General features: G+C 46.8%; 1 protein-coding gene across 1 annotated transcript in view; it reads left to right on the top strand.

Annotated features, from left to right (window-relative positions):
- Positions 1–646: 646 nt before the first annotated feature.
- Positions 647–25,145, top strand: part of LOC138283728 (embryonic protein UVS.2-like) — an 83,604-nt gene continuing 59,105 nt past the window's right edge. Inside the window, exons 1-3 of the mRNA XM_069221773.1 lie at positions 647–771; positions 23,127–23,157; positions 23,256–23,321. Of these exons, the coding sequence (XP_069077874.1) occupies positions 703–771; positions 23,127–23,157; positions 23,256–23,321 (166 nt within the window). The 5' untranslated portion in view covers positions 647–702. The remainder of the gene's footprint in view (positions 772–23,126; positions 23,158–23,255; positions 23,322–25,145) is intronic.

Raw genomic sequence — 25,145 nt, 5'->3', positions numbered from 1 at the left:
GGAGTGGTAGAGGGCTGATCTCTGCGCGTCTCCTGTCTGCTTGTAGCTCATCTGCTTCCCTTTCTTCGCATGTATTCATTTGTTATGTCTTCACATCAACCCACGCATCCAAGCACTGATCCATTCGTCTATGTATCTAGCCATCCATTCACCGCTCTTTGCAGCCATCCACCCATTTGTCCATCAGTCGATCCATTCATCCTTATCCGCCTCTTGTCTGTCCCGAGAAGTGACATAAATACGGCACGAGCGTGAATAAAAGACATCGCCCCCGCGCGTGCACGAGCATCTTACCAGATGCCCTCCTTGTGTCAAGTGTGTTTTGTCCGCTCTCTGGGTGCCTCGAGGACTCTGGGTGTTGTTTGAGGAGCCGAACGACGGGAGGGGACGCGTGTCCAATCACAAACTCATTTCAAAAGGATTGACACTGTGTGTAGCAAACTCGATTTATCACGCTGAAAAGTTGATTAGCATTGTTTTCTTGGCGTTCACTATGTCAGCGGAGCTCCCTGGCATCCCCTCTAGCACCGACACACCTTGTGGTGTGTGCAGAAGCTCGTGTCATCCTTCGTCCTGAGAGCTGATTGGAGGATGCTCATCCTCTCCAGGGTATATAAAGGTTCGGGCTGGGTTCAACATAGCATCGACCTGAAGGAAGAAACATTGTCCGCTGGTGACCTGAGCACTGCCCAGAACCCGAGGATGGACAGGAGAGCGTGGGCCCTGGTCGCAGTGTGTCTGCTGAGCACCTGCTGGAGCTCACCTGTGCAGGTGAGAGCCGAACTAACAGGATTATACTGACAGGAGGGAAGCAAGAGTTGAGGGAGAAGTACAAGTATTGTATAGACCTGAGTACAGATAGACGTGAGACTCCCTTTCACAATGGTATATAGAGCTCTGCGCGTGTACTGCTGGGAGCTGCAGTGATAGTATTAGATAAGGTTCTCTGCTTGTGTAGAGTCTCATCTGTGCATCACTGTAACTACACCTGTGCAGGTGAGCGCCGCAGTGATAGAATTATATAAGGTTCTGTGCTTCTGTAGATTCCCAGGTGTGCAATTCTGTAACTACACCTGTGTAGGTGAGAGCTTCTTTAATAGTATGGTTCTGTGCAGGTGTAGACTCTGAGATGTGCATCACTGTAAGTGCACCTGTGCAGGTGAGAGCCGCAGTAATAGTATTATATATGGTTCTGTGCTTCTGTGGACTGTCAGGTGTGCGTCACTGTCAGTACACCTGTGCAGGTGAGAGCCGCAGTAATCGTATTATATAATGTTTATATAGGTGTAGTCTCAGGTGTGCAATTCTGTAACTACACCTGTGCAGGTGAGAGCTTCATCAATAGTATGGTTATGTGTAGGTGTAGACTCTGAGATGTGCATCACTGTAAGTACACCTTTGCAGGTGAGAGCCGCAGTGACAGTATTATATATAGTTTGTATAGGTGTAGTCTCAGGTGTGCAATTCTGTAACTACACCTGTGCAGGTGAGAGCTTCATCAATAGTATGGTTCTGTGTAGGTGTAGACTCTGAGATGTGCATAACTGTAAGTACACCTGTGCAGGTGAGAGCTTCAGTAATAGTATTATAAATGGTTCTGTGCTTGTGTAGACTCTCATGTGTGTATCACTGTCAGTACACCTGTGCATGTGAGAGCTGCATGAATAGTATGGTTCTGTGTAGGTGTAGACTCTGAGACGTGCATCACTGTCAGCACACCTGTGCAGGTGAGAGCTGCAGTAATAGTATATAAGGTTCTGTGCTTGTGTAGACTCTCATGTGTGTATCACTGTAAGTACACCTGTGCAGGTGAGACCTTCAGTAATAGTATTATATGTGGTTTGTGTAGGTGGGGTCTCCCAGGTGTGCAATTCTGTAAGTAAACCTGTGAAGATGAGAGCTGCAGTGATAGTATTATATATGGTTCTCCACTTGTGTAGACTCTCAGGTGTGCATCACTGTAAGTACACCTTTGAAGCTGAGAGCTGCAGTTATAATATTATATATGGGTTGTGTAGGTGTAGTCTCAGGTGTGCAATTCTGTAACTACACCTGTGTAGGTGACAGCTGCATTAATAGTATGGTTCTGTGTAGGTGTAGACTCTGAGATGTGCATCACTGTATGTACACCTGTGGAGGCGAGAGCCGCAGTTATAATATTATATATGGTTCTGTGCTTCTGTAGACTCCCAGGTGTGCATCATAGTAAATACACCTGTACAAGTGATTGTGGAACTAACAGGATAGTACTGACATGAGTACAGGAAGAGTGACAGCCATAACAGTACTAAGTATACCTAAGTACAGGTACAGGAGAGAGTCAAGTCCGGGCTGTGGAACTTAATAAAATATCTGCTTGTCCATGGGACAGGTTGCTTCTTAAATCTACTTGTCCTGTAAAAAAATCTACTTGCTCCTTTGGTGCCATGTAGAGCAGCGACACATTACTGCAGCAATCTCATTGTGGAAGAGCTCTGATAATAGCCTCTGTGATTATGCCAGGGCTACTACTACAGTAGAGCTTGAATACTTGCAATTTCAATCCCTACTATAGCAATTTCCTTATTTTGCCACCTTTGCCAGGGTCTACATACTGGGACTAGTGGAAGCAGTAAGCAAACGGTCCAGGGCTGGAATGCGTTTGTGTCTGCAAGCCTACTAGCTTGCATGTTTTGGGGATTTTCACCAGCTCTTCCCTAATCTTTTCCCATAATGATAGAGGTTAGAAATTTACTCCTGACAAGGGCAGTAGGTGAAGTGCTTCCAGGGTTGGGAAAAAAGTGGTTGGACGGAAAGTGAACTTGGAAACGCTCAACAGATTTTCACATGAGCAATCTCTACAGATGCATATTTGCTCATTCTAAAATAAAATTCACAAATATTTTCTAGGATTACGATTTCCTGGTCTACATCTGTAAGTTCTTGTGAATTCATGAAAACCTCAAATTCAAAGACATACACCATGGATGCACTTTTGTGACTTTCTTTAAGAATTGGGTCCCTAATTAGGTCTGGCGTTAACAAAGACATTTAGTTTTTATTGAACTGCTATTTCTCTCTCTATCGGCTGGCTTTACTGTGAGTGGTCACATTCTGCTCTTCCACAAGGAGCATATTGGCACACAAAGTAGTTTTTTTCAGTGCCAGGAACTACTGTGGCAGTCAGTGGCATAATGAAGCTGGAGGGGGCCCCCTGCAAAGAACATGGAGGGGTACCCCTCATGACTCACTCAGGGCAGGTGCTGTTCTCATGGCGCTCCCTGGTGGGGGGCTGCGGGTCTTTGTTATGCCACTAGTGGCAATGTGTGCTTTTTGAGACCAAAACCTTTTTTTCTTTTTGCCAGTGTTTGTTACAATGGTGAGAGCCTGGAAGCTCCCACAACAATAAAGTTTTACAAAAGTCATGTAAAAAACAAGACACACATTGGGGAAACCAAAATACTCCCAAAAAAATGTCACATTGGTTGGCTTTGCCAGTGCTTGTTTATTTTTATGCTTCCCATAATCTTGTTGAAAATGGTTGCAATGATTTTCCATTAGGAATATCTTTCAGAAATGCAAGCATGCATCAACACATTTTACTAAATTATTCTTAAAAAAAATAGCACCTAGAGTTTCATAGTAGCAAAACGTTTTTTTCCTTCTTGCATTTTTTTCTGAACATTTTATTTTGTAAGCAAAGAATCTTCACTCTTGCTTACAAGCTTCTGCAAACATATACATCTAACCCGAGAGCATTCTGGGAGCATTATACTTAGCCTCATATTGTTAACTTTTCAAACATGTGCACTTTTTTTTTATGGGACTACTGTCATTAGTGCTGTGTGATTTTAAAACGTTTATTTATATCGCTCACCCTAATATTAAAGGCTTTTCAATAATGAACGATAAATGCACTTTTGAACAGCATTGACATGGGTGCTAATTACTTCAAATGCAGAGAGTTCCCTTCTCTGTAAACTAGCAGTCAAAGGGTTTGTGCTGCTGTGGGTGGGGCCTACTGTCCCAAGGATAAAAATAAACATGAAAACTTGTTGCCCTTGACCCCAAACAATATTTCCCAGGCTAGATGATATATAGCGCTGAGCACAGGTGAAGATGACAGCCCATTTAAAAGTATTATCTGGAGGAGTGTGCTGAGGCAGGTGAGAGTCTCAGTAACAGTGGTATATTGAACCTAGTACAGATAGAGGTGAGTAACAGTGTGATGTTGACCTGCAAGATACATGTAAGATCTTCAGTAGCAGTGTTATATAAAGCTGTGTGCAGGTACAGGTGAGCGCCACAGGAACATTATACGTTATATAGTGTGTGTGGCGGTACAGGTGAGAGGCACACTAAATATGCCATATAGAGCTCTTTGAAGGTACAGGTGAGAGCCATAGTAACAGTGTTTTAGAAAGCTGAGAACAGGTACAGGTGAGGGCTCAGTGTCAATGTTATCTAGACCTGTGTGCAGGTATAGGTGAGAGACATAATTATAGTTATATAGAGCTGTACTCAGGTATAGGTGAAAGCCTCAATAATAGTGTTATTTAGACCTATGTGCAGGTAGAGGTGTGGGCTCAATATCAGTGTTATATTGATCTGAGTACACCTGCAGATGAGAGATGAACTAACAGTCTCCTATTGATGGTGGGGAGGTACAGGTGAGGGCCTCATAACAGTGTTATATATGGCTGTTTGCAAACACAGGCTCTCATGTGTATATTTCTGTGAGTACACCTGTGCAAGTGTGATGCAAAGTAATAGTGTTATATAGAGCAATGTGCAGGTGCAGATGGGAGCCTCTGGAACAGTGTTATATTGAGCTGAGTACAGGCACTCTGAGGTAACAGTGTTATACACACCAGAGTACAAGTGAGAGCCTCAGTAACAGTGTTATAATGACCTGAGTACAGGTACAGGTGAGAGGTGGAGTAACAGTCACCTGTTAGCATGTGTGGAGGTACAGGTGTGGGCTTCAGTAGCAGTGCAACCAGAGGCTCTCGGGTGTGTATTTCTGTACGTATACCTGCGCAGGTGAGAGGTGAAGTATCAATGTTATATAAAGCTGTGTGCAGGTACAGCCAAGGTGAAGTAACAGTGTTATAGAGGCCTGTTATTATGTCTAAGTGAAAGCCACTCTGGTGTGCTTCATTTTGGCTGTACCACTACGACTGACTGCTGTAGCAACAGTGTGATTGACACCTATGTACAAGTACTAGTGCAAGCTACATTACTAGTGCTACGAAGACCAAAGTGCATTTAAATATTTCCATAGTATGTGAATTCTTGAGTTAAACAACAGTCTAGAAATATTGAAAGGCTATCAGGTCTGTATACCTTGTGTGTTTTATGGACATAAACACCTTGTGGCAGCGCTCACACAGAGCAGCAAGGAGTGGTTCAGATCTGTGTGCTGTTGCTTTGGCTCTCATTGTACCAATGAGGCTGCTGCATTTGGGCAGCAGCATAACCGGAATTGTGGTGAACTGAGTTAGATATCACACTATTTGACAACTGTCGCCTAATCCATCTTATAGATGCCCCCTGAATACCAATCCGACTTCTAGTGTTAGGGTGACCAGTTTCTGCCAGCCTGCCACAACTAGACGAGTTGCTGGCCACATGGGGAGAGTGAATTTGTCACTCTGTGGACAGGAACAAAGCCTGTATTGGGTGGAGGTGCTTCTCACCTCCCCCTGCAGGAACTGTAACAGCTGGTGGTGAGCCTCAAAGGCTCACCCCCTTTGTTACAGCGCCACAGGACATCCCATCTAGTGGAGATGCCCGCGATTCTGGCCACTGCCCCACATTTTGGCGGCAAGGCTGGAGGAGATAATTAGAAAAACAAGGAGGAGTCACCCACCAGTCAGGACAGCCCCTAAGGTGCCCTGAGCTGAGGTGACCCCTGCCTTTAGAAATCCTCCATCTTAAGTTTGGAGGATTCCCCCAATAGGATTAGGGATGTGCCCCCCTCCCCTCAGGGAGGAGACACAAAGAGGGTGTAGCCAACCTCCAGGGCAGTAGCCATTGGCTACTGCCCTCCCAGACGTAAACACATCCCTAAATTTAGTATTTAGGGGCACCCAAGAACCCAGGAAATCAGATTCCTGCAACCTGAACTAAGAAGAAGGACTGCTGACCTACAAGCCTGCAGAGACGACGGAAGACGACAACTGCTTTGGCCCCAGCCCTACTGGCCTGTATCCTGACTCGAAAAACTGCAACAGCGATGCATCCAACAGGGACCAGCGACCTCTGAAGCCTCAGAGGACTGCCCTGACCCCCAGGACCAAGAAACTCCACTGAGCAGGGGCTCTGCTCAACAAACAGCAACAATCTTGCAACTTTTCAGCAACTTTCAAAGACCTCACTCTTCCCACCGGAAGTGTGAGACTTCACCCTCTGCACCGACACCTCTGGCTCGAGATACAGAGAACTAACACCACAGGGAGGACTCCCTGGCGACTTCGACCCGGTGAGTAGCCCAAGACGACCCCCGGGACCCTCACAGCAATGCATGCAGAGAGAATCCAGAGGCTCCCTGTAACAAGGGACCCAACGCCTGGACCAAGCACTGCACCAGCAGCCCCCAGGACCAGAAGGAACCGAACTTCAGTGCAGGAGTGACCCCCAGGCGACCCTCTGCCTAGCCCAGTTGGTGGCTGGCCCGAGAAGCCCCCCTGTGCCCTGCCTGCACCGCTAGAGTGACCCCCGGGTCGCTCCATTGAATCCAATACAAAACCCGACGCCTGATTTTCACACTGCACCCGGCCGCCTCTGTGCCGCTGAGGGTGTGTTTTGTGTGCCTACTTGTATCCCCCCCAGTGCTCTACAAAACCCCCCGGTCTGCCCTCCGAAGACGCAGGTACTTACCTGCTGGCAGACTGGAACCGGAGCACCCCTGTTCTCCATAGGGCCTGTGTTTTTTGGCACCTCTTTGACCTCTGCACCTGACCGGCCCTGAGCTGCTGGTGTGGTAACTTTGGGGTTGCCTCGAACCCCCAATGGTGGGCTGCCTTTGCCCAGGAACTGAGACTTGTAAGTGTCTTACTTACCTCACAACCTAACCAGTACTTACCTCCCCGGGAACTGTTGATTTTTGCACTGTGTCTACTTTTAAAATAGCTTATTGCCATTTTAACAAAAACTGTATATGTTATTGCTCTAATTCAAAGTTCCTAACTTACCTGTGTGGAGTACCTTGCATTTTATATATTTACTTCAACTCTTGAACTTGAGCTTCTAAAAATAAATTAAGAAAATATATTTTCCTATATAGAAACTATTGGCCTGGAGTTAAGTCTTTGAGTGTGTTCTCATTTTTTTGCCTGTGTGTGTACAACAAATGCTTAACACTACCCTCTGATAAGCCTACTCCTCGACCGCACTACCACAAATAGAGCATTAGAATTATTTAATTTTGCCACTATCTTAACTCTAAGGGGAACCCTTGGACTATATGTACACTATCTCTTACTTTGAGATAATATATACAGAGGCAACTTCCTACAAGCGTTTTCTTGGTTTCACATACTCAGTTCCCTGTTCTGACTGTCCACCTCTCTCACTGCATTTATTTGGTGAGTCTTGAAAGGAACAAAATTGGTGTGTATCATTAAATTGATATCAATATAATTGATTATAGCAGTGTTGAGGGTTCTCCGAATGCAGAGAGTCTCCCCTTTCTTTTTTAGGTGTTTGTTTTTGTTCATCCCGGCGTTTTTTAGAGCCCTTAGGTGCTTGCTTGTAGAATCCTTATTGGCTTTACCCTGTAATTGTGGTTTACTAGGTCTGGCACCCAGACTATCCCGACCAATACTGTAGTAGGTCTTGGCGATAATCTTTGGCAGCTTACCTTCTTGCTCCTGTGCAGAAACGTCCCAGAGCCACATGCGCACTGCTAGTGCTACTGCTTCTCCTTTAAGAATACTTAATATTATTGCAGATACGGTGGCAAAATTGCTAATTAATTGCATCCCCACATCTAGGGCCAGGGCTTGAATTTGTATTCGTCTTGAATTTGTTTTAACACTTCGGAAGATTGGCAAGTGTTGGTGTACCTTGTGCAGCAGTACAGAGCGTGGCAAATACCGTGCCCCAAGTAGTGCAGTTATCTACTGTGGGAACCATCCCAAATGGCAAGCACAAAGTGAGAATTCTGTGTTTATCTTGAAGTCCCATATGGGGAAATACTGCCTCCAGCGCATTTATTTTTTAAGCTAACCAAAATGGAATTTCTTCCCGTTTGGCAGATACTTTACCCATAATTGAATGTACAGTTGCAGGGTTAATTCCTGGTGAGATTGCGTGTGGTTGAGCTGGAGTAGCATGCATTGGGTTAATATTTAATGTTTGCATTACAAACTGTACTTTGGGGGTTATTCCAACTTTGGAGGAGGTGTTAATCCGTCCCAAAAGTGACGGAAAAGTGACGGATTTACCACCAGCCGTATTACGAGTCCATTATATCCTATGGAACTCGTAATACTGCTGGTGGTATATCCGTCACTTTACCGTCACTTTTGGGACGGATTAACACTCCTCCAAAGTTGGAATAACCCCCTAAGAGTCTATAAATTGCTGTAAGCTCAGTGTATAAGCGGTGAACCTTAGCTACCTCCAAGATGCTTGCATCATGATGCGGTGAGTATGTGGCCAATAAGGGCCAGGTTGGACCATCATTACTCAGAGAACCTAACCTAATATGGAGTATTGTGTGGCATAGGGCAACATCAAGCCAGTTATGCTGGTCTTCAAAGGATAGAGGTATCTCTAAATATGCTTATGCTCTGTATTGGCAGGTACATTAGCAGGTACAGGTGTATAATGATGAAATATCTTAGTGTTCCCATCGACTTCTGAAAAGTTGACCCGAGAGTAAAATGTTTGTCTTCTATAGGCTGCATGGGCTTCAACTACAAATGTAACAGGACACACCTAGGCTGTAATGCCATTAGCCAATAAATGAGCAGTGAGAGGAGGTCGCATGTATACTGCAATTACCACCCATTGCGGGGTCGCCATGGTAAATGTACCTGTTCAGAGATAAGGACACCAAATGCAGATTAACCCTCTTAAAGTTCAAGCTTGAACAACCTACAGCATGGATTAGGTACTACCTATCTAGCTGAGGAGGAAATCCTCAATACATATCCGTAAACAGTATTGTGGTGCTTTAGGTCGTAGTGAGACAGAGATGCTCAGGAAGATCTGAAAATCAGTGCATGACCAAACATTGGTGGCACCATGTCACGTTCTCTCTCATTGTACCAGTGAGGCTGCTGGATTTGGGCAGGAGCATCACCTAAATTGTGGGGAACTAAGTTTGATCCCACACCATGCGACAACTGTCAGCCTTATCCATTTCTGCCCAGCTAACAGTGCCTCATCTATGGCCAAGACCAGGGATGATTTTTGGCAACCAGGCGCATGACATTGTGACTGCTCAGGAAAATCGTGGTGGATCAGATCTTAGCCTTTTCTCTCAGTTTCATTTGTCTCACACTAGCAAAGACAAACAGAAGCAGGGAATGGTTAAAAAAGATTTAATAATCTGCGTCTTAGATAAAATAACATAAACTGCAATATTTAAGATGATAAAACATACTAACAGCTGAATGGTGACAAGAGTCCCACCATACTGTCACTATACAAGATGTGTGATTCCTACCTATGCCACTAATGTTCTATGCTGAAGCACAGAAGGATAAGCCCTAATCTGACCTTCAGGACCCCCCTGGAGGACATAACTCCCCATACCTGAGTATGACAGTAGGGAGGAAGCCTGTCATCTATAGAGACACCACCCCTATATAGGCCAGGGAATCGTTGGTCTCAGTGAGCAGCTGTATCGAAGTCAGACAGCATGCAGTCATGGTCATCTGGCTGGAACCTCCCTCTAACGTGCAGTGGACAGAGAGATGTTTTTATAATTAAACAGCTAGTGTTCTGAAGAAAGCGTCCCTGTGTAAAAATATGTATGTTTCTGTGAAATGTTAGAGATGCAGTGTACCACTTATGGCGGCAATCCTATTTCATCGCAGCCTTGAATAAAGCACAGAGTGAAAGAATGTCATGCTAAGAAATGTAAAAGATTTCCTAGTCGGAAGGCCAGCAAGATAAAGGAAAATAAGCATCACCACAAACGTGATCATTTTTAAAAGAAATAAAATGAAACGTTACTAGACTAAAGGACACAGGCACAAGGCCTATTTGCTAAAATAATGTGCCCAAAGACATCACTAAAATGGTTCCATAACAATGTCCTCAGTGTGGCAGTGAACCCCTGACCAATTTCCAATGAGATAATCTTTAATTCGAACAGTACATTACATTTTTTACTGAAGCAATCTCCTGACCTTGTGATGTTTTGCTTCCTTTAAGGTTCTTCAGCTGTGTGGTGCTTTGCTTGAGTGCCCTCACAATGGGTGTTTCTGGTTATTTGTAGACTGCACACTGAGAAAACAATTTATTTTTTGGTGTTGGACCAGAGACAGGTCAGTTTCATATTTTGATTATGATGGTCTTTAACTAGAGTTTACCCTGAAAACTATAGAGTCAGCACTGCATTACTTACCATTACTTTGCAATATATTAGGTGCCAGGACGTAGCTCTTTCTTACAGTAATCCTGCACCTTTGTTACACTCACCGGATGTGAACGCTAGATAAGAGATGCAAAGGTATGACAGTTGCAGGGATAAAGGTGGCCACCTCAGGGGTTCCCAGGGTCTGACATGGTCAGTAGGAGTTGGCGTCCATCTCAGAGGAGGGACACACTCATTTCACCTGTGAATAGCATGAGGCTAGACAGGTTGCAACCAATAGCCAGCCATGAGTGTACATGTTCTGTACACTGTGTATATGTGCACTGTCAGGCCCTCTGTGTAGAGCAGGCTTCTAGCTCTTCAGCAACCTGTCAGCAGCTCTTCTGTATGCAGCCCAGCCTACAAAATTAGAAGAGTTTGCTTTACTGAATTAATATTTGTTTCTATTTGTTTCTATTTGTTTATGACATGCATTTGTCAGCTACAGTCTTACTCCACCAGTTCTAATTATCCCCTGTGTTTCCGAACTACTTTATTCTTTCACTTCATTAGGCCCTCATTATGAACACGGCGGTAAACACTGTCGGCCTCCGTGGCGACGGTGAACGGAAGACCGCCATTGGCGGTGAACAGAAACCCACCATATAAAGATGCAAAAATCAGAATCCCAAAAAAAGTCCCAGCCACCAGTCACCGCCAGGACCTTGACGGTGGAAATGCAGATCCTCTGACCCCGCCACCGGCGAACATACAAACCCCCTGCCCTCCAAATAAGGGTGCACAAATCACTGCGGTGGTCAGTGGAAGTCGAAAGATCATTGGCGGTACAGACCGCCACAGACAGCAATGGACCCAACAGAGAACTCCAGAAGCAGGCACTGAATGCCACAATACACAATGCATACACCCAACCACGTAACACCACCCTCACCTAGATCCACACACCACTCACAACACACACCATGGTACCCCCCAAACACCCACGCTTTACAGGAAGGGAGCTAAGGATCATGGTGGATGAGATACTGAAGGTCGAACCACAAATATTCCGGGCACAGGTCCAGCATACACCCATCGTCAGGAAGATGTAGCTATGGCAGACAAGGTCAATGCAGTGGGACAGCATCCACGCACGAAGGACGACATCCGCAGGAGATGGAACGACCACCGTGGAAAGGTAAGGTCCATGGCATCCCGGCACAACATTGCAGTCGAGAAGACTGGGGGAGGACCAACACCACCAATTACACTGATTGAGAGCAAAAGGTACTGGCCATCCTGCACCCTCAGGGCCTCACTGGACTCATTGGGGCAATGGACTCGGGTAAGTCGTCTACAATTACCACATATCGATCACACCTGTAATGCATGGACCACCCCACCCCTCCAACAACCACCAGAACCACTACACCACCGAGGCCACAATCACAACATCCAGTCACTCTGCATGCCCACAAACCCACTAACTGGCCCACATCCCTCCCTCTGTGCATAGCCTGTGCACAGCTACCCCTGCAAAGAATCACAAAGCACTACACCACACATAGTGCACCTCCACATCCTAAGCAAAATGCAATGCAAACCTCACAAAGACACCATGCATGGCCCCTACGTGTAAAACCTGCACAAAACAGCCCAGCCCTGTGCACCCCATCTGGTTATGCAACTATAACAGACATGTCCATTCCCCCAACAGGCACCACCAGCCATGCCACCCTGATGGACAGGACAAGGAGTGGTAGTGCCCCACATTGAGACAGAGGCACCAGCCAGGGCACAGAAGAGGGAATCCTGGACAATGAGGAACACCCTAGCCCCTCACACAGTCCTGTACTGTCACCATCCAGCAGCCCCACCCAGGACACCACTGACACTCCTACCACCCAGCCAACAACATCAGCCCAGGGCAACCATCCCCACACCTGCGTATCCAGGCCACAGACTGGTGGAACACATAGACAGAGGCCACAGCACCCCCTACCAACAGGCAGGAAGACGATGGCCCCAGTATAAGTGGTACCGCCAGACCTGTGCAGGGGGCACAGGCACAGGGGGCTAGACCCAGTGGGAGGGCATCACTGGCCAAGAGGGGAGGCCACAGGATGGATGCTGCAGAGCAGGAAGTGATATCTGAGGTCCTGGGAGCATGACACCATACCCAGGACAGATTGGCCCAGATTGGTTCCACCCTGGAGCAGAGTCAAAGGATGCAGCTAGCACACCACCAAGAGGCCATGGTACAGTGGAAACTGCACAATGCCACCATGGCTACCATAGCAAGTGCGCTGCTACACCTTGTCCCAATCCAGCCTGAGACCCCCACAGACCAGGAAGACCCTACCACAGGCCAAGATACAGACCGGCAACAACATCAGCAGCAGCAACTGGACTTGTGCCACTATCTCAGGACACACAAGAGACCTGCATCTCAACCCGTTCAGGTCAACACCATGCACCCAAACGGTCCCCCAGGCCCAGATATGGCACAGGAACACCTGCCAATACCAAGGCCCCCTCAAAGAAGTGACACTGACAAGAACTGTCCTCCAAGTGTGCCACTGAACCACTGTCCACATCGTGTAATACCAACCACAAAAACTGTAAATGATAGATGGGCATATCACGACTGCCAACAAACAATGCAACCACGCAGCCAATATGGACATCCACCAGTAGCTCACTCACATCACTGTAAACTGCACGATGTCATCCCTGCACCAAATAAAACACCTGTTCACCAATGGCAATGTCCCCTGTCATTATGTTGAAACAAATGGAAGTGTGGATGCAATAGTCTTCGAAATCATTTATTCTTATCTGAGTTGCAGGAATTGCACCCCACGCACAACATGTGGTTGTGCCAACTGAATTGTCAAACAATTAGTCTAGAATGTTACATGTCCCATGCAAACCTGGTCACAGTGACAATATCTATAGACCCAACACCCCCATAGAGGAGAAGGCACACTGACAGTATGCTGCACAGACAGCAACATCATCGAATAGTCCCACATATTTACTGGAAGTTAATTTTTTATTAGTTGGTTCCTGGAATGTACATCTTCCCCCTCCTCATCATCATCATCACTCTCATCCCCTCCCTGAGGAAACTGGTCTGGATATGCAGCACCCACCTCTTCCAAGAGGGGGATAGATTTCTTCACAGCCACGTTGTGCAGCATGCAGGAGGCTACCACTATTCTACACACCTTTCCAGGCTCATAGGCCAGGGATCCCCCAGAGATATGGAGGCAACGGAATCTAGCCTTCAGGAGACCTATTGTGGGCTCTATCACCCTCCTAGTACGTCCATGGGCCACATTCTAATTCCTCTCTGCATCTGTCCTAGGATTCCTCACTGGTGTCAGGAGCCAACGCATGTTGGGGTAGCCAGAATCACCTAAAAAGGGGGCAAAACAGGACTGTCACTGACAACCCTCAGTGGCAGACAGCCTGGCTGTCTGTTATGTGCCAAAAAGTGTCAGACACACTTACCTATGATCCATCCTCTGTCCCCTTGTAGTTGTTCCATCATGTGTGGCACACTACTGTTCCTCAGCACAAAGGAATCATGGACTGATTTCAGGAAACATGGCAATCACATGTGAGATGTACGGGTCTGCAGTACACACCAATCAAATGTTAATGGAGTGTTTATGTACACCTGTTCACTGGTTCTTGGGGGGATGAGAGCAATGTGAGTGCCATCAATGGCACCTATCACATGAGGAATGTTGGCACAGGCATAGAAGTCCGACTTGATGGCAGGGAGGTCAGCACTTTGGGGAAACCTCACATTGTACTGCAGGTGTCATACAAATGTATTCAGGAATCTGGACAGTATAATGCTAAACATGGGCTGTGAATAACCTGCACCCATGCCCACTGTCACTTGAAATGAGCCTGTGGCCAGGAAAGCACCTGCACTTCAGTTGGGATGCCATGCTGATTCCGATTAGCCGGTCTCAGTGCTGGATCCAGTAATGCACATAGTTCATGAATAGTAGCACGGTTAAGTCTATAATTGATAAGGATGTGACGCTCCACCATAGTCCTCAAATCAACAAGTGGTCTGTACACCGATGGGGCCCTTCTTTGCCACATGGGTCTGTACCTAGGAGGAGTTGAGAACACATGTGAGGAACACACATACGTCTGCCCACAATGTTTCCTATTCAGCACAGCTGGCATACAAGTCGACGACACATATGCATAGTAGGTGTGAAACTGGAGTAACATGTCCTCAATGATCCACCAGGACTGTTTTGGTGAGTAAATGTATACTTGTTAATGCCTATGGGGATTGGGGACAATAGGGCCTGCATGGGCCATATGAGGATTTAATATCTGCGTAGTAAAGGCCAAAATGTCTGCCCCCTGTACTCCAGAAATGTTGTAGTGGAAGTGACCTCATATGCTAGCGGTTGACGTAATAGTGTAAGGCGGTGTTCACCTCTGTGCGACCATTTATTGGTTAACATGGTTGTCAATGTGGATTGTTAGCGTGTCATAATCGCCACCGGTGGTGACGGTGCACACCGCCATGGTGCGTACACTAACTCGTCACCCGAACTTCACTTGACTCCCAGATTTCGTGCATGCAGGTACTCCACTGAGTGTGCTGCTGTGTCCTGCCTCTGGTCATGGAAATGGCACGTGTGACAGGGGAAAGGACCCTGGCCTTCACCAGCGAGGAATTGGAGAAGCTCATGGATGGGGTCCTACCAATGTACGCCAAGCTCTACGGTCGACCATAGGTACAGGTGAGTAGGTGGATTTGGGGGGGGGGGCATGAATGTGTGTAATGGTGGCAGATGGCTGTAAACATGTGTGCACGCTTGACACTGTACAGTCCTGGGTTCCTGACATGCTGCGTGTGTGTGTGCTGTTATGCTGTCGTAAATGTCCGTCCCATTGTGGACATATAGCCAGCTGTATGAAATGGACATTTTCTGACCTCTGTGTTCCTTTTTCTGTGTGTCCCATATAGGTCAGCACCCATCAGAAGAGGGGACTGTGGCAGGCCATCGCCAGGGAGGTGCGGACCCTGGGGGCTACAGCCAGCGGAGCACCCATTGCAGGAAGCGGTGGGAGGACCTGCGGTGCTGGACGAGGAAGATCTGTGAGGCCCAGTTGGGGAAGTCCTCCCAACGAGGAAAGGGTGCCCGTCGGGCACTGACCCCCTTTATGCGACGCATTCTGGTGGTGGAGTATCCAGACCTGGATGGGAGCTTGAAGGCTGCACAGCAGACACAATGGGGTGAGTACATGAACCATCGTATGCCTCCTTGAGGGATGTGTGAGTTGTCTGTGGTATGTATGCTGTCTAGTGGCAGGGAATCTGACTGATGTCCTTTTACATAATGACCCCTGTGGGGAGTAGGGTTGCAAGGGTCAGGTCTGCAGTACTTCAGGTCCTTCAGTGCTGTGGGGAATGGCTGTAGAGCAGGGTTGTGGCCACTAGTCAGGGGCATAGCCATGTGTATAGCTGTAGGTGCTGTCTGTTGGAATATTTGCAGGTTGGGTGTATGTGTGAACCACTTATGTACCTCCATTCAGCTATCTACAATTGTCTCTCCTGTTTTGTCTCCCCATCCCTGTCCTCTTGTGTTTTCTGTGGACATCAGCATCATCTGGTGAGGGAGCTGAGGCACCAGCGAGTGGGAATGCAGCGGCCCACGGTTCCCTGGAGGCAGAGTGGTCCGACGCCAAGAGGACCAGTTGGTTGGAGGGAGAGGGGAGTACCACGAGGGAGGCAACTACCTTTAGATGTAGCGACTCTGATACCTCCTCCGATGGGAGCTCCCTGGCAGACCCTAGTGGGCCCACCCATTCTGTGTCATCTTTCGCCACCCCCCACACCATCACCATCCTCCCATTTGCTCCCCACCGAGTTGCCCGTGCCTGCCCACCCAGAAGGGTGGGCATCTCCTTCGCCCCAGGCACCTACTCCCCCACCCCTGTCAGCCCTGCTGCCCTCACTGATGAGGCTACTGACCTCCTGAGAACCATCTTTGTAGGGTAGACAACCATCGTCAATGCCATCCAGGGGCTAGCATCAGAGGTGCAGCAGACCAATGCCTACCTGGATGACATTCACGGTGCCGTGTCTGGCCTACAGACATCTTTTCAGGCTCTGGCCTCCACTTTGACGGCAGCCGGTATCCCTGGTCATTCCGTCCCCCCTCCAACAACCTCTACCCCTTCCAGCACCCCACTCCATTGACCCGTCCCAAGCACACATTCTGACATGCAGGCACACACCTCAACACACGAGAAGCACACTTCAAAACACAAGCACCACACTTCCCACCAGAGGCATACACACAGCCAATATACACAGGCTCACACACCAACATCCACTTCCCCCAGTGTGTCCCCATCTTCCGCCTCCCTGTCTGTCCCCTCTACATGCACACTCACAGGCACTGAACCCTCATTCAATACTGCTGACCCTATTCTTGCAGCCACCACAAAATCAGACATCCATTCATGCACCCCAGACACCACACCTGCACTCACCACAATGACTTTAGTTGACATGTGCAGCACACTCACTAAACTTGCAGACACCCATACAACATCCATGTACACTGACAGCCTCTCTTGTCCCACTGTGTCCACCCCCCTCCTCCCAAAACACTAAAACGCACCAAAACACCCAACCAACACACATCCACCACACCTCAGCATACTGTACAGTCACCTGCACCCACGTCATGCACACTTACACCTGTCACAACCAACCCCTCTACCTCTACCTCCACTCCCACGCCTTCTTTCAGGTCCACCCCGATTGCCCATAAAAACTTTTCCTATCCCAAGGTGACCTATTCAAACCCACTGGCCCACCCCGTCTTGTCCCTAAACATGCCCACTTCCTTGCCCTGTCCACTCATCCTACATCACAGCACCCCGTCCGCCCTTCCCATTCCCATGCTACCTCCCCTGTTGGCAAGAGACCCCGTGCTGGCCCTGAAACACCTGCTGCACCCCAGGCCAAGTCCCCTCTACCAGCTTCAAGGTCCAGACCCAAGCCCCCTCCACCTCCAAAACGTAAAGCCAAACCCCCCCTCCCAGTCGTAAGTCCCCACCCCCACCACCACCTGCCCCTTTTTCCTGAGGTGCCTGGATGCCCCATGATTGAGTCTCGGTCGTGGAGGTATATGGCAAGGAGCGGGGCTTTCATGATTTGCAACTCTCTATCCATTTCTGCTTCAGCATGTTGTGTGTGCCTCTGGTGAGTGTTTCCTTTTATTTGGTTCGTTTCCGTCTGGCTTTGCGTGGTGGTGGTTCCCGCCCAGGAACTGATAGCGGTCTAGTGCTTCATTATTTAATGGGCCGGTAGGACCTTTCCGTCGGCCTGTGGGCAGGCTTGGTCGTCGTTGTCGGCACTCCTCTGCTGGCGGTGAGTGTTTTTCAGGCTTCCTTTTTTTTAAGGTAGTTCACAATTTGGTGGTCCAGACTGCCAGGCTGTTGGAGGTTGTTACCGGTGTGGTGTTTACTGCGGTGTTCATAACGAGGGCCTTAATCTTCTTGTGTGGTGCCCCACCTCGTTGCTGCTTATTTTTGTTGTTGTCTGCAGATGGTTTACAAATGGCAGCTTTTCTCCTGCAATATTCTTTACTTGCAAAGCACACGCATATAATCTCCCTGTGCCGTGCCCCCCACCCCCACTTCGTCGCTGCTTGTTTTCTTTTGTCTGCAAGTCATGCACTCAAGGTGCATTAAGAGCTTGCCATCGAACACAAGGCACTCTGGTGCTGTTGAGGTTATAGTTGATTTTGCTGTTTGGAATGATAGTGCATGTATTTAATTGAAGACGAAACACCACACAATGTGGCACAGATATGCTGCTGCCGGCATACAGCACACATTGTACAGCCTCTTGCCACTAAATAAAATACACAGACAACAAGCACCACACAGTGCAAGCGGAGTTTCCCCAACCGTCTTCTGGAGGACTTCAAATGTGAGTTTTCACATCTTGCCTTTGCTGGGTTGTTTGATAACCTGCTGTGAAAAAGTTTAATTTGGGGTCTGCTTGTGTTTCATCCTTACAAGTATTATGGTTGCTGCTTGAGTAGGGTTTCATCCCCTCAACCAGCAGCCAAATTTCCTACATTGGTCATGCTGAGTTTACTGTTGCTGATGATCTGCACATGGTGCTGTTCATGAAGGATATGATTTTCGTCTTCTCTCATAGGGGATTTCCATGTACAGTCAGAATAGTTCCACCCGCCTGAGGGGACCCCGGAGCACTTTTCTGAAAATGTCTTCCTAAGTGTTGATGTTCGCCTTTCTTCAGGAAGCATTGCAGTCACTTAAGAATTTCATTATGCAGCCTACAGGAGAGGCTACAAAGGCCAAAATTGCCATTGTACAGACTAAAAAGTGAAGCTGTGGCTTTAAGAGTGGGTGGTCCTCCCATATTCCATCATGCTCAGCAAGAGACTTCTTCTGACAGGACCCTGAAGCATTGCGCGCTACCTATTTAGAGGTTTTTTTCCCAAAAATTCTTGTCAAATACTTTTGATTACACTTTCGCTCAACGTTTACCATCTTGCCTGACGACTTTATGTCATTTTTTGTAAAATTCTGACAGAAATTTAAAGTATTTTTTCATCCAAATGTATTCACTTTTTTACAAGTGTCCTTGCTGTGGCAGGAAGAAGACCAAAACAGACCGACACAAGGTCCGTATTATCTGTCTTCCGTCTTCACATGTATCTGCTGCCTGTGACACATGTAAAAACCTCTCCAGACGCACTCTGTGTGATAGAGAGAAAATTTGTCTCCAAGCCAGAGAGGACAGCAGAAGAAGAAAGCAGATACCGGTAGGACCTTAGATCGAGGGGAAGGGCTCTCCCTTCATCAGACAGTGGACACAGAATGTCCCAGAAGCACAGTTCGGGCCAGAAACGATGCAGGTTGCAGTCGACGTCGAGGACATCTATGTCGAGGCAAGCAACAGTGCAGACATGTTTGCTATTGAGAACAAGTTCAATGGCGAGGAAGTGACACCGCTCAGCGTCTCAACACTCAACGACGTCGGAGTTTACACACCATCACCACCACCACACGTCATGGACATCCGATGTCAAGAAGTACCTCTCTGTCGAGGTTGCCGTCGGCACAGCTTGGAAGATCGACTCTGAGTGACACCCAACGTCATGAAGTTTTGACGTCGAGAGGAACACGTTGATGGAGTACATCGACATCCAGGAGCTTGTCGACATAGAGGAGGTCACAGAGAAAGAGGATTTACTCCACATCTGAATCTTCTCTTTCTCTGGAGATATTACCATCAACTTTTTCTCAACCTTCTCCTCCTCCACATACAATAATGCCTTCACCAGTTTCACCGTCTTCACCAACTCCTCTTGCTCCTGTAGCGCCTCCTCCGGTACCACCTTCTGCACCGGCTCCCACGACGCCTGTAGGCTCCTCAAGACATTCGCGCCATCAATCTATCTAGATGCTCTTCTAGATCCAGACATCATCACCGTCATCACTCTAACACTAGATCAAGATTTTGATTCCACCAATGTCATTCCTTGTCTTCTACCACCTTTGGCAGCACCTACGTCGACAACATCTGTAATCTTCAAGACCTTACACCAACGTTCTTCCACAAGATCCCAGGTCTCCTAGAACTGGTGATGGACTTATTCCTGACACCAGCCACAGCCAACCCTGTGCTTTCTAGGCTCCAAAAGAAATATTGTCCTCCAGAGCAGGATCCTTCATTTCTGCGGGCAGACCCAGCTCCAGATTCTGTGGTTATTATGGCCGCTAAGAAGTTGCATTCTATTTCTCCTTCATCCTCCTCTACCAGACAGGGAGAGCAAAAAGCTAGAAGCGGAGGGTCGCAAAGTTTGTTCAACATCTGCCATTTCCATGAAGACAGCCAGAGCCACAGCCCTCTAGGGCAGATATGACAGTGCTCTTTGGGACTCCATTCTACAATTTGCTGATCATCTTCCCAAATATTGGGCAAAATGGTTATTGTCTCAGGTTTTTAAACCCTCTGCCTTCTATTCCACCGAAGCCCTTCATGTCCCATCTTCATACTCTCAGGGCAGAGGTCAACATCCGATTACAAAAGAAGGCGATTGAACCAGTTCCCACCGATCAACGTGGAAAAGGGATTTACTCAAGGTATTTCCTGGTACCAAAGAAGGACAAGCACAAATTCAGACCTATTCTTGATCTAAGAATAGCCAACAAATGGATTTGAGAGGAGAAGTTCAGAATGCTGGCTTTACATCAGATATATCCCTAGCTTCATCAGGGAGATTGGCTCTGTTCCATCGATCTTCACGATGCATACTTCCACATCCCCATTGCCAGTAAGCATCTGAAGTTCCTAAGGTTTCTTGTGGGACAAGACCATTACCAATTTGCAGCAGGCATCTACATCTCAAGAGGCCCAACTACATTTCAACTACATTTCAATCGGACTTACCAACTTCTTCAACAGTTGGGCCTCCAGGTCAACCTCGTCCAGAGGCTGCACTGCTAAGGCGCCACAATCAACATCATTCAAGGAAAGGTGTTTCCTTTAGAGGACTAATGTTTATCAATCCTTCTGAAATGTCAAGCTCTTGAGAAAGCACTTCATTCACTAGCAAGAATAGTCTCATCTGTCCTTGGATTGATGGCTTCTTGCATCCACCTCACTCCCAATGCTCGCCTCCACATGAGACCCTTACAGAAGTGTCTGGAAACTCCTTGGAATCAACTGATAAACAGTTGAGCGGACAGGATTTCTCTCTCCCACATGCAACACGGTCCCTCACATAGTGGTGTTCTCCGAACAATCTTCTGAAAGGGATGCCCTTCCACCAGCAAGCCCCCACACAGACGATAGTCATGGACACATCGTTGCTAAGATGGGGTGCCAAAATGGATCATCTACAGATTCAAGGTTCGTGGTCTTAGAAGGAGAGATCATATCACATCAGTCTCCTAGAGCTACGAGCAGTTCATCTGGCACACAAAGCCTTTTTCCCGGCATTCACCATGAACACTTTAATTTTTCAGACAGACAATACAGCCACCATATATCACCTGAACAAGCAGGGGGGCATCAGATCCAGAACTCTATAGCTGGAGGCACATACAATATGGAACTGGCTTCTAGCCAGGAACCTAACAATAACAGTGGCTCACCTGCATGGCGTAGAGAATGTTCAGGCAGATGCTCTCAGCAGAGCACCGGACGATAACCACGAGTGGGTGCTGCACGATGATGACGTACAATACATCTTCATGTGGGACCCCCCTTCTATAGATCTGTTCGCAACAGCAGACAACAAAAAAATGCCTAAACTTCGCCTCCAGATACCACCATCCAGGGACATTGGGAAATGCCCTATGGATAGACTGGTCTAAACAAATTTATTTACGCCTTTCCGCTACTTCCCCTGATCCCGGCAGTCCTGATCAAACTGTCCAGCTTCAAAACGAGGATGATCCTCATCGCTCCGGAATGGCCAAGGCAGTGGTGGTTTCCAGACCTTCTTCCCTGGTCACTCCGTCCACATATCAGTCTGCCATGCAGCCCAGACCTTCTGACGAAATTCGGAGGTCAGATGAGACATCCCAACCTTTCATTGTTGAATGTGACAGCATGGCTCCTGAGCCAGTGCAATATGGTCAGCTTAACCTGCTGCAAGACTGTATGGACGTTCTAAGAGAGGCAAAACAATTGTCTACCAGATCAGCATATACCTTAAAACGGAAAAGATTCTGCATTTGGTGTTTGGACAAGAACATAGATCCCACAACATGCAGAAAAGATGTTATTCTTCCATACCTTTTGCAGCTAGCAAAATCTGGCTTGCAATTCTCGTCCATCAAAGTACACCTGGCAACTCTCACTCCATACAAGAAAAGTACTTCACAAACCTCTTTCTTTAAAATTCCAGTCACTAAAGACTTCCTAGAAGGGTTAAAGAAGCTTTTTCCTCCTACTTAGTGTCCACCTCCGCCATGGGAGCCTAATGTAGTTCTTTCACATCTAATGCAGCATCCTTTTGAGCCCATACACAAGGCATCTCTCCAACTTCTCACTTGGAAAACTGCCTTCCTTGTAACAATTACATCAGCTCGCAGGGTTAATGAGATCCAGGCCCTTTGCACTCAGGAACCATACACAGTTTTTCCTTCTTCCAAGGTTCAGCGCTTATCATGAAAATACCCCTACGAGAGAACTGGAGTTACAGGTAAGAAACTATTCCTTCTCAATGTTCAGTTTTAGACAATTGGTCTTCATCCAGTGAACAATTTGGCCATGCAGGTATTGAGCTTGATCCAGGTACTGGACGTCCATGAGGAAGAGAATGAGTTGTGGTCTGTCAGCATAGGAGAAGACATTGATATCATGAGAGCAGAAGATGCTGGCTAGAGGGATCATGTATGCAATAGGTATAGTTACATATATGGTGGCGTTTACATATGGACCAGGTGCAGTCACTTATTATTAACATACATTATCAGATACTTGCATTCTTTAATTCTCCTGCATTTTGAAATTCACAGAGATACATCTAATCGATTTAACATGGTTATTCCTTTCCTTCTTCAGGTTTTCTTTGAAAAGCCAGAGGCACATCTTGGTAAGTAACGTGGTATCCCCTCATTATTGCATGTGAGACATGTACATAGTCAGCAGTTTCAGTTCTGATCTGAGATGGAAATGTGCCTTTTCTTCCAGATGCAGAACACCCACCTGAAGCAAAAAACTTGGATGTCTTTGAGATCATCAGCAAAGAGAATGAAAGTAAGAGCAAAACATAGAGGATTGTGGGAGCTGCGGATGGGGATAGCAACGCAGGGAAGACTTGGAGCAATAACAGTCCATGGTAGCACCATGGTGCAGAGATGTGTGTGGCCTGTATAGCTTTTATACTGGAGGCATACTGTTCTGTTACACATACCTGTGCGTAGAGAAACTCAGTATATTCCCATAGTTTCGATGCGCACCTTGACACACATAAAAAGTGCAGATTTTTTTAAGACATTAATACATTTTTTTCTGGTTTCATCTTTAAGCAGACGTTACTTTTGATGCAAAGCATGTCAAACATAGTAGAGCAGGCTTTGTGTCAAAGTATATAGGTGTTTCTGTTGACCAACCCTGTAAGGCAGCATGAACACTACCTTAAAGCGAAGCAATGCAAAACAGTTTTTGTACTGTGAAAATGCCATCTTTCTAGGACAAAAAAACCTTTTCACACTGAATAGCTAGTAGTGTCATGAGGCCCTCTTTTATCCAAGTTGTTTCACTCATTTTTTAGGTTTGTTATATATTTTATATTGTACACATTTTGGCTGCATCACTTTAACTGTGACATTTGAAACACTTTTCTTCCATGATATTATTCTAGGAATATACTGTGTGAGATGCTTCTCAGCATGCAAACAGTACATTTTGTTTAAGGCTAGGAACACAGTACATGATACCCTAGTGCTTGTGTTGCCCTTTCATGAGACAGCTTTTAACATCTAGATATAACTATGCATCAGAGCTGTTTTTCTAAATCAATGTGATTTTATTACATAAATGATGCACTGATCTAGAGGGGGCAGACGGGCATTCCAGCCATGACCATCCTGGGTAGAATGCTGTGTTCAGCAAGGAGCTCTGCTGGTGCTAATCTAATCCAGATATGGGCCAAGGTTAGTCCCTTAAATCGGGCCAGGTAGAAGGGTACACCTGCTATGCTTTTAGTATTTTCTTAGGGCTAGGTTGGAAGTTCTAGTATCTTTAGAAACCATTCACTATGGTTGGATTTTTCATCATCTTTACCATGTTCATAATGCTGGTAACTTTGCTTTGTTTCATCTGCCTAATTATTGCAGTTCATTCTCTCCAAGCAAGACTAAGATTGTTTTAATGAATGTTGTGAAAACGTAGCTCATATCTGTCTTGTGTTTTCACCTGGGTATGCATGAAAGGCTGAGACCTGTTTCCATGACTTCCATGGAGAGACAGATTGTCATGTTCAGGTTGCCATAATCACCTTCCACCCCGGTCAGGTTAGGGGTTTAGTTGAGGCACTGTGAGCCAGCCAAGGGTTAGGCCGGCGTTTTCTGATGGTGTGGAAGGACTCGATCCCCTACATTCTAAGGTTCTGTCATCCTAATAAGCAGTCCTACTACCTTAGTAGGAGCCCGTATAACAATAGCATGCACCATGTTCTCCAGTATTGGGATATCTTTCATAGATTCACATGCTTGTATGATTCCCCGTCGTCAAAGTAGTACTCCTACGTTACAATAGTAAGCCGTATATATCAGTGTAATAGGCTGCAAAGTGAATGAAGAGTTCATCTTACAGTCTATCTATGTCCTTCCTTTTTTTTAAAAAAAAGGACCAAAGTTGACCAATGAAAATCAGGCGATAGCACCCTCCAGAACACTCCCAGCAGAAGCATCTTCCCCCAGATTTTCACTGCACGTAGTGTGTGAGGGAGTCTCCCTGAGCTCTGCTCTGTTTTTTCTTCAGGTTTCCCAATCTACAATCTATTTTCTTCCCTGTATGTCAGAACTGGTTACAAAAGGACCTTTCTGGCCAAGAAAAGACTTCATTCTTTAAATCCTC

This window comes from Pleurodeles waltl, chromosome 3_1 (genome assembly GCF_031143425.1).
Source record: "Pleurodeles waltl isolate 20211129_DDA chromosome 3_1, aPleWal1.hap1.20221129, whole genome shotgun sequence".
NCBI lineage: Eukaryota > Metazoa > Chordata > Amphibia > Caudata > Salamandridae > Pleurodeles > Pleurodeles waltl.
Note: the sequence above shows the minus strand (reverse complement) of the source record. Positions and strands in the feature narration are given on the sequence as shown.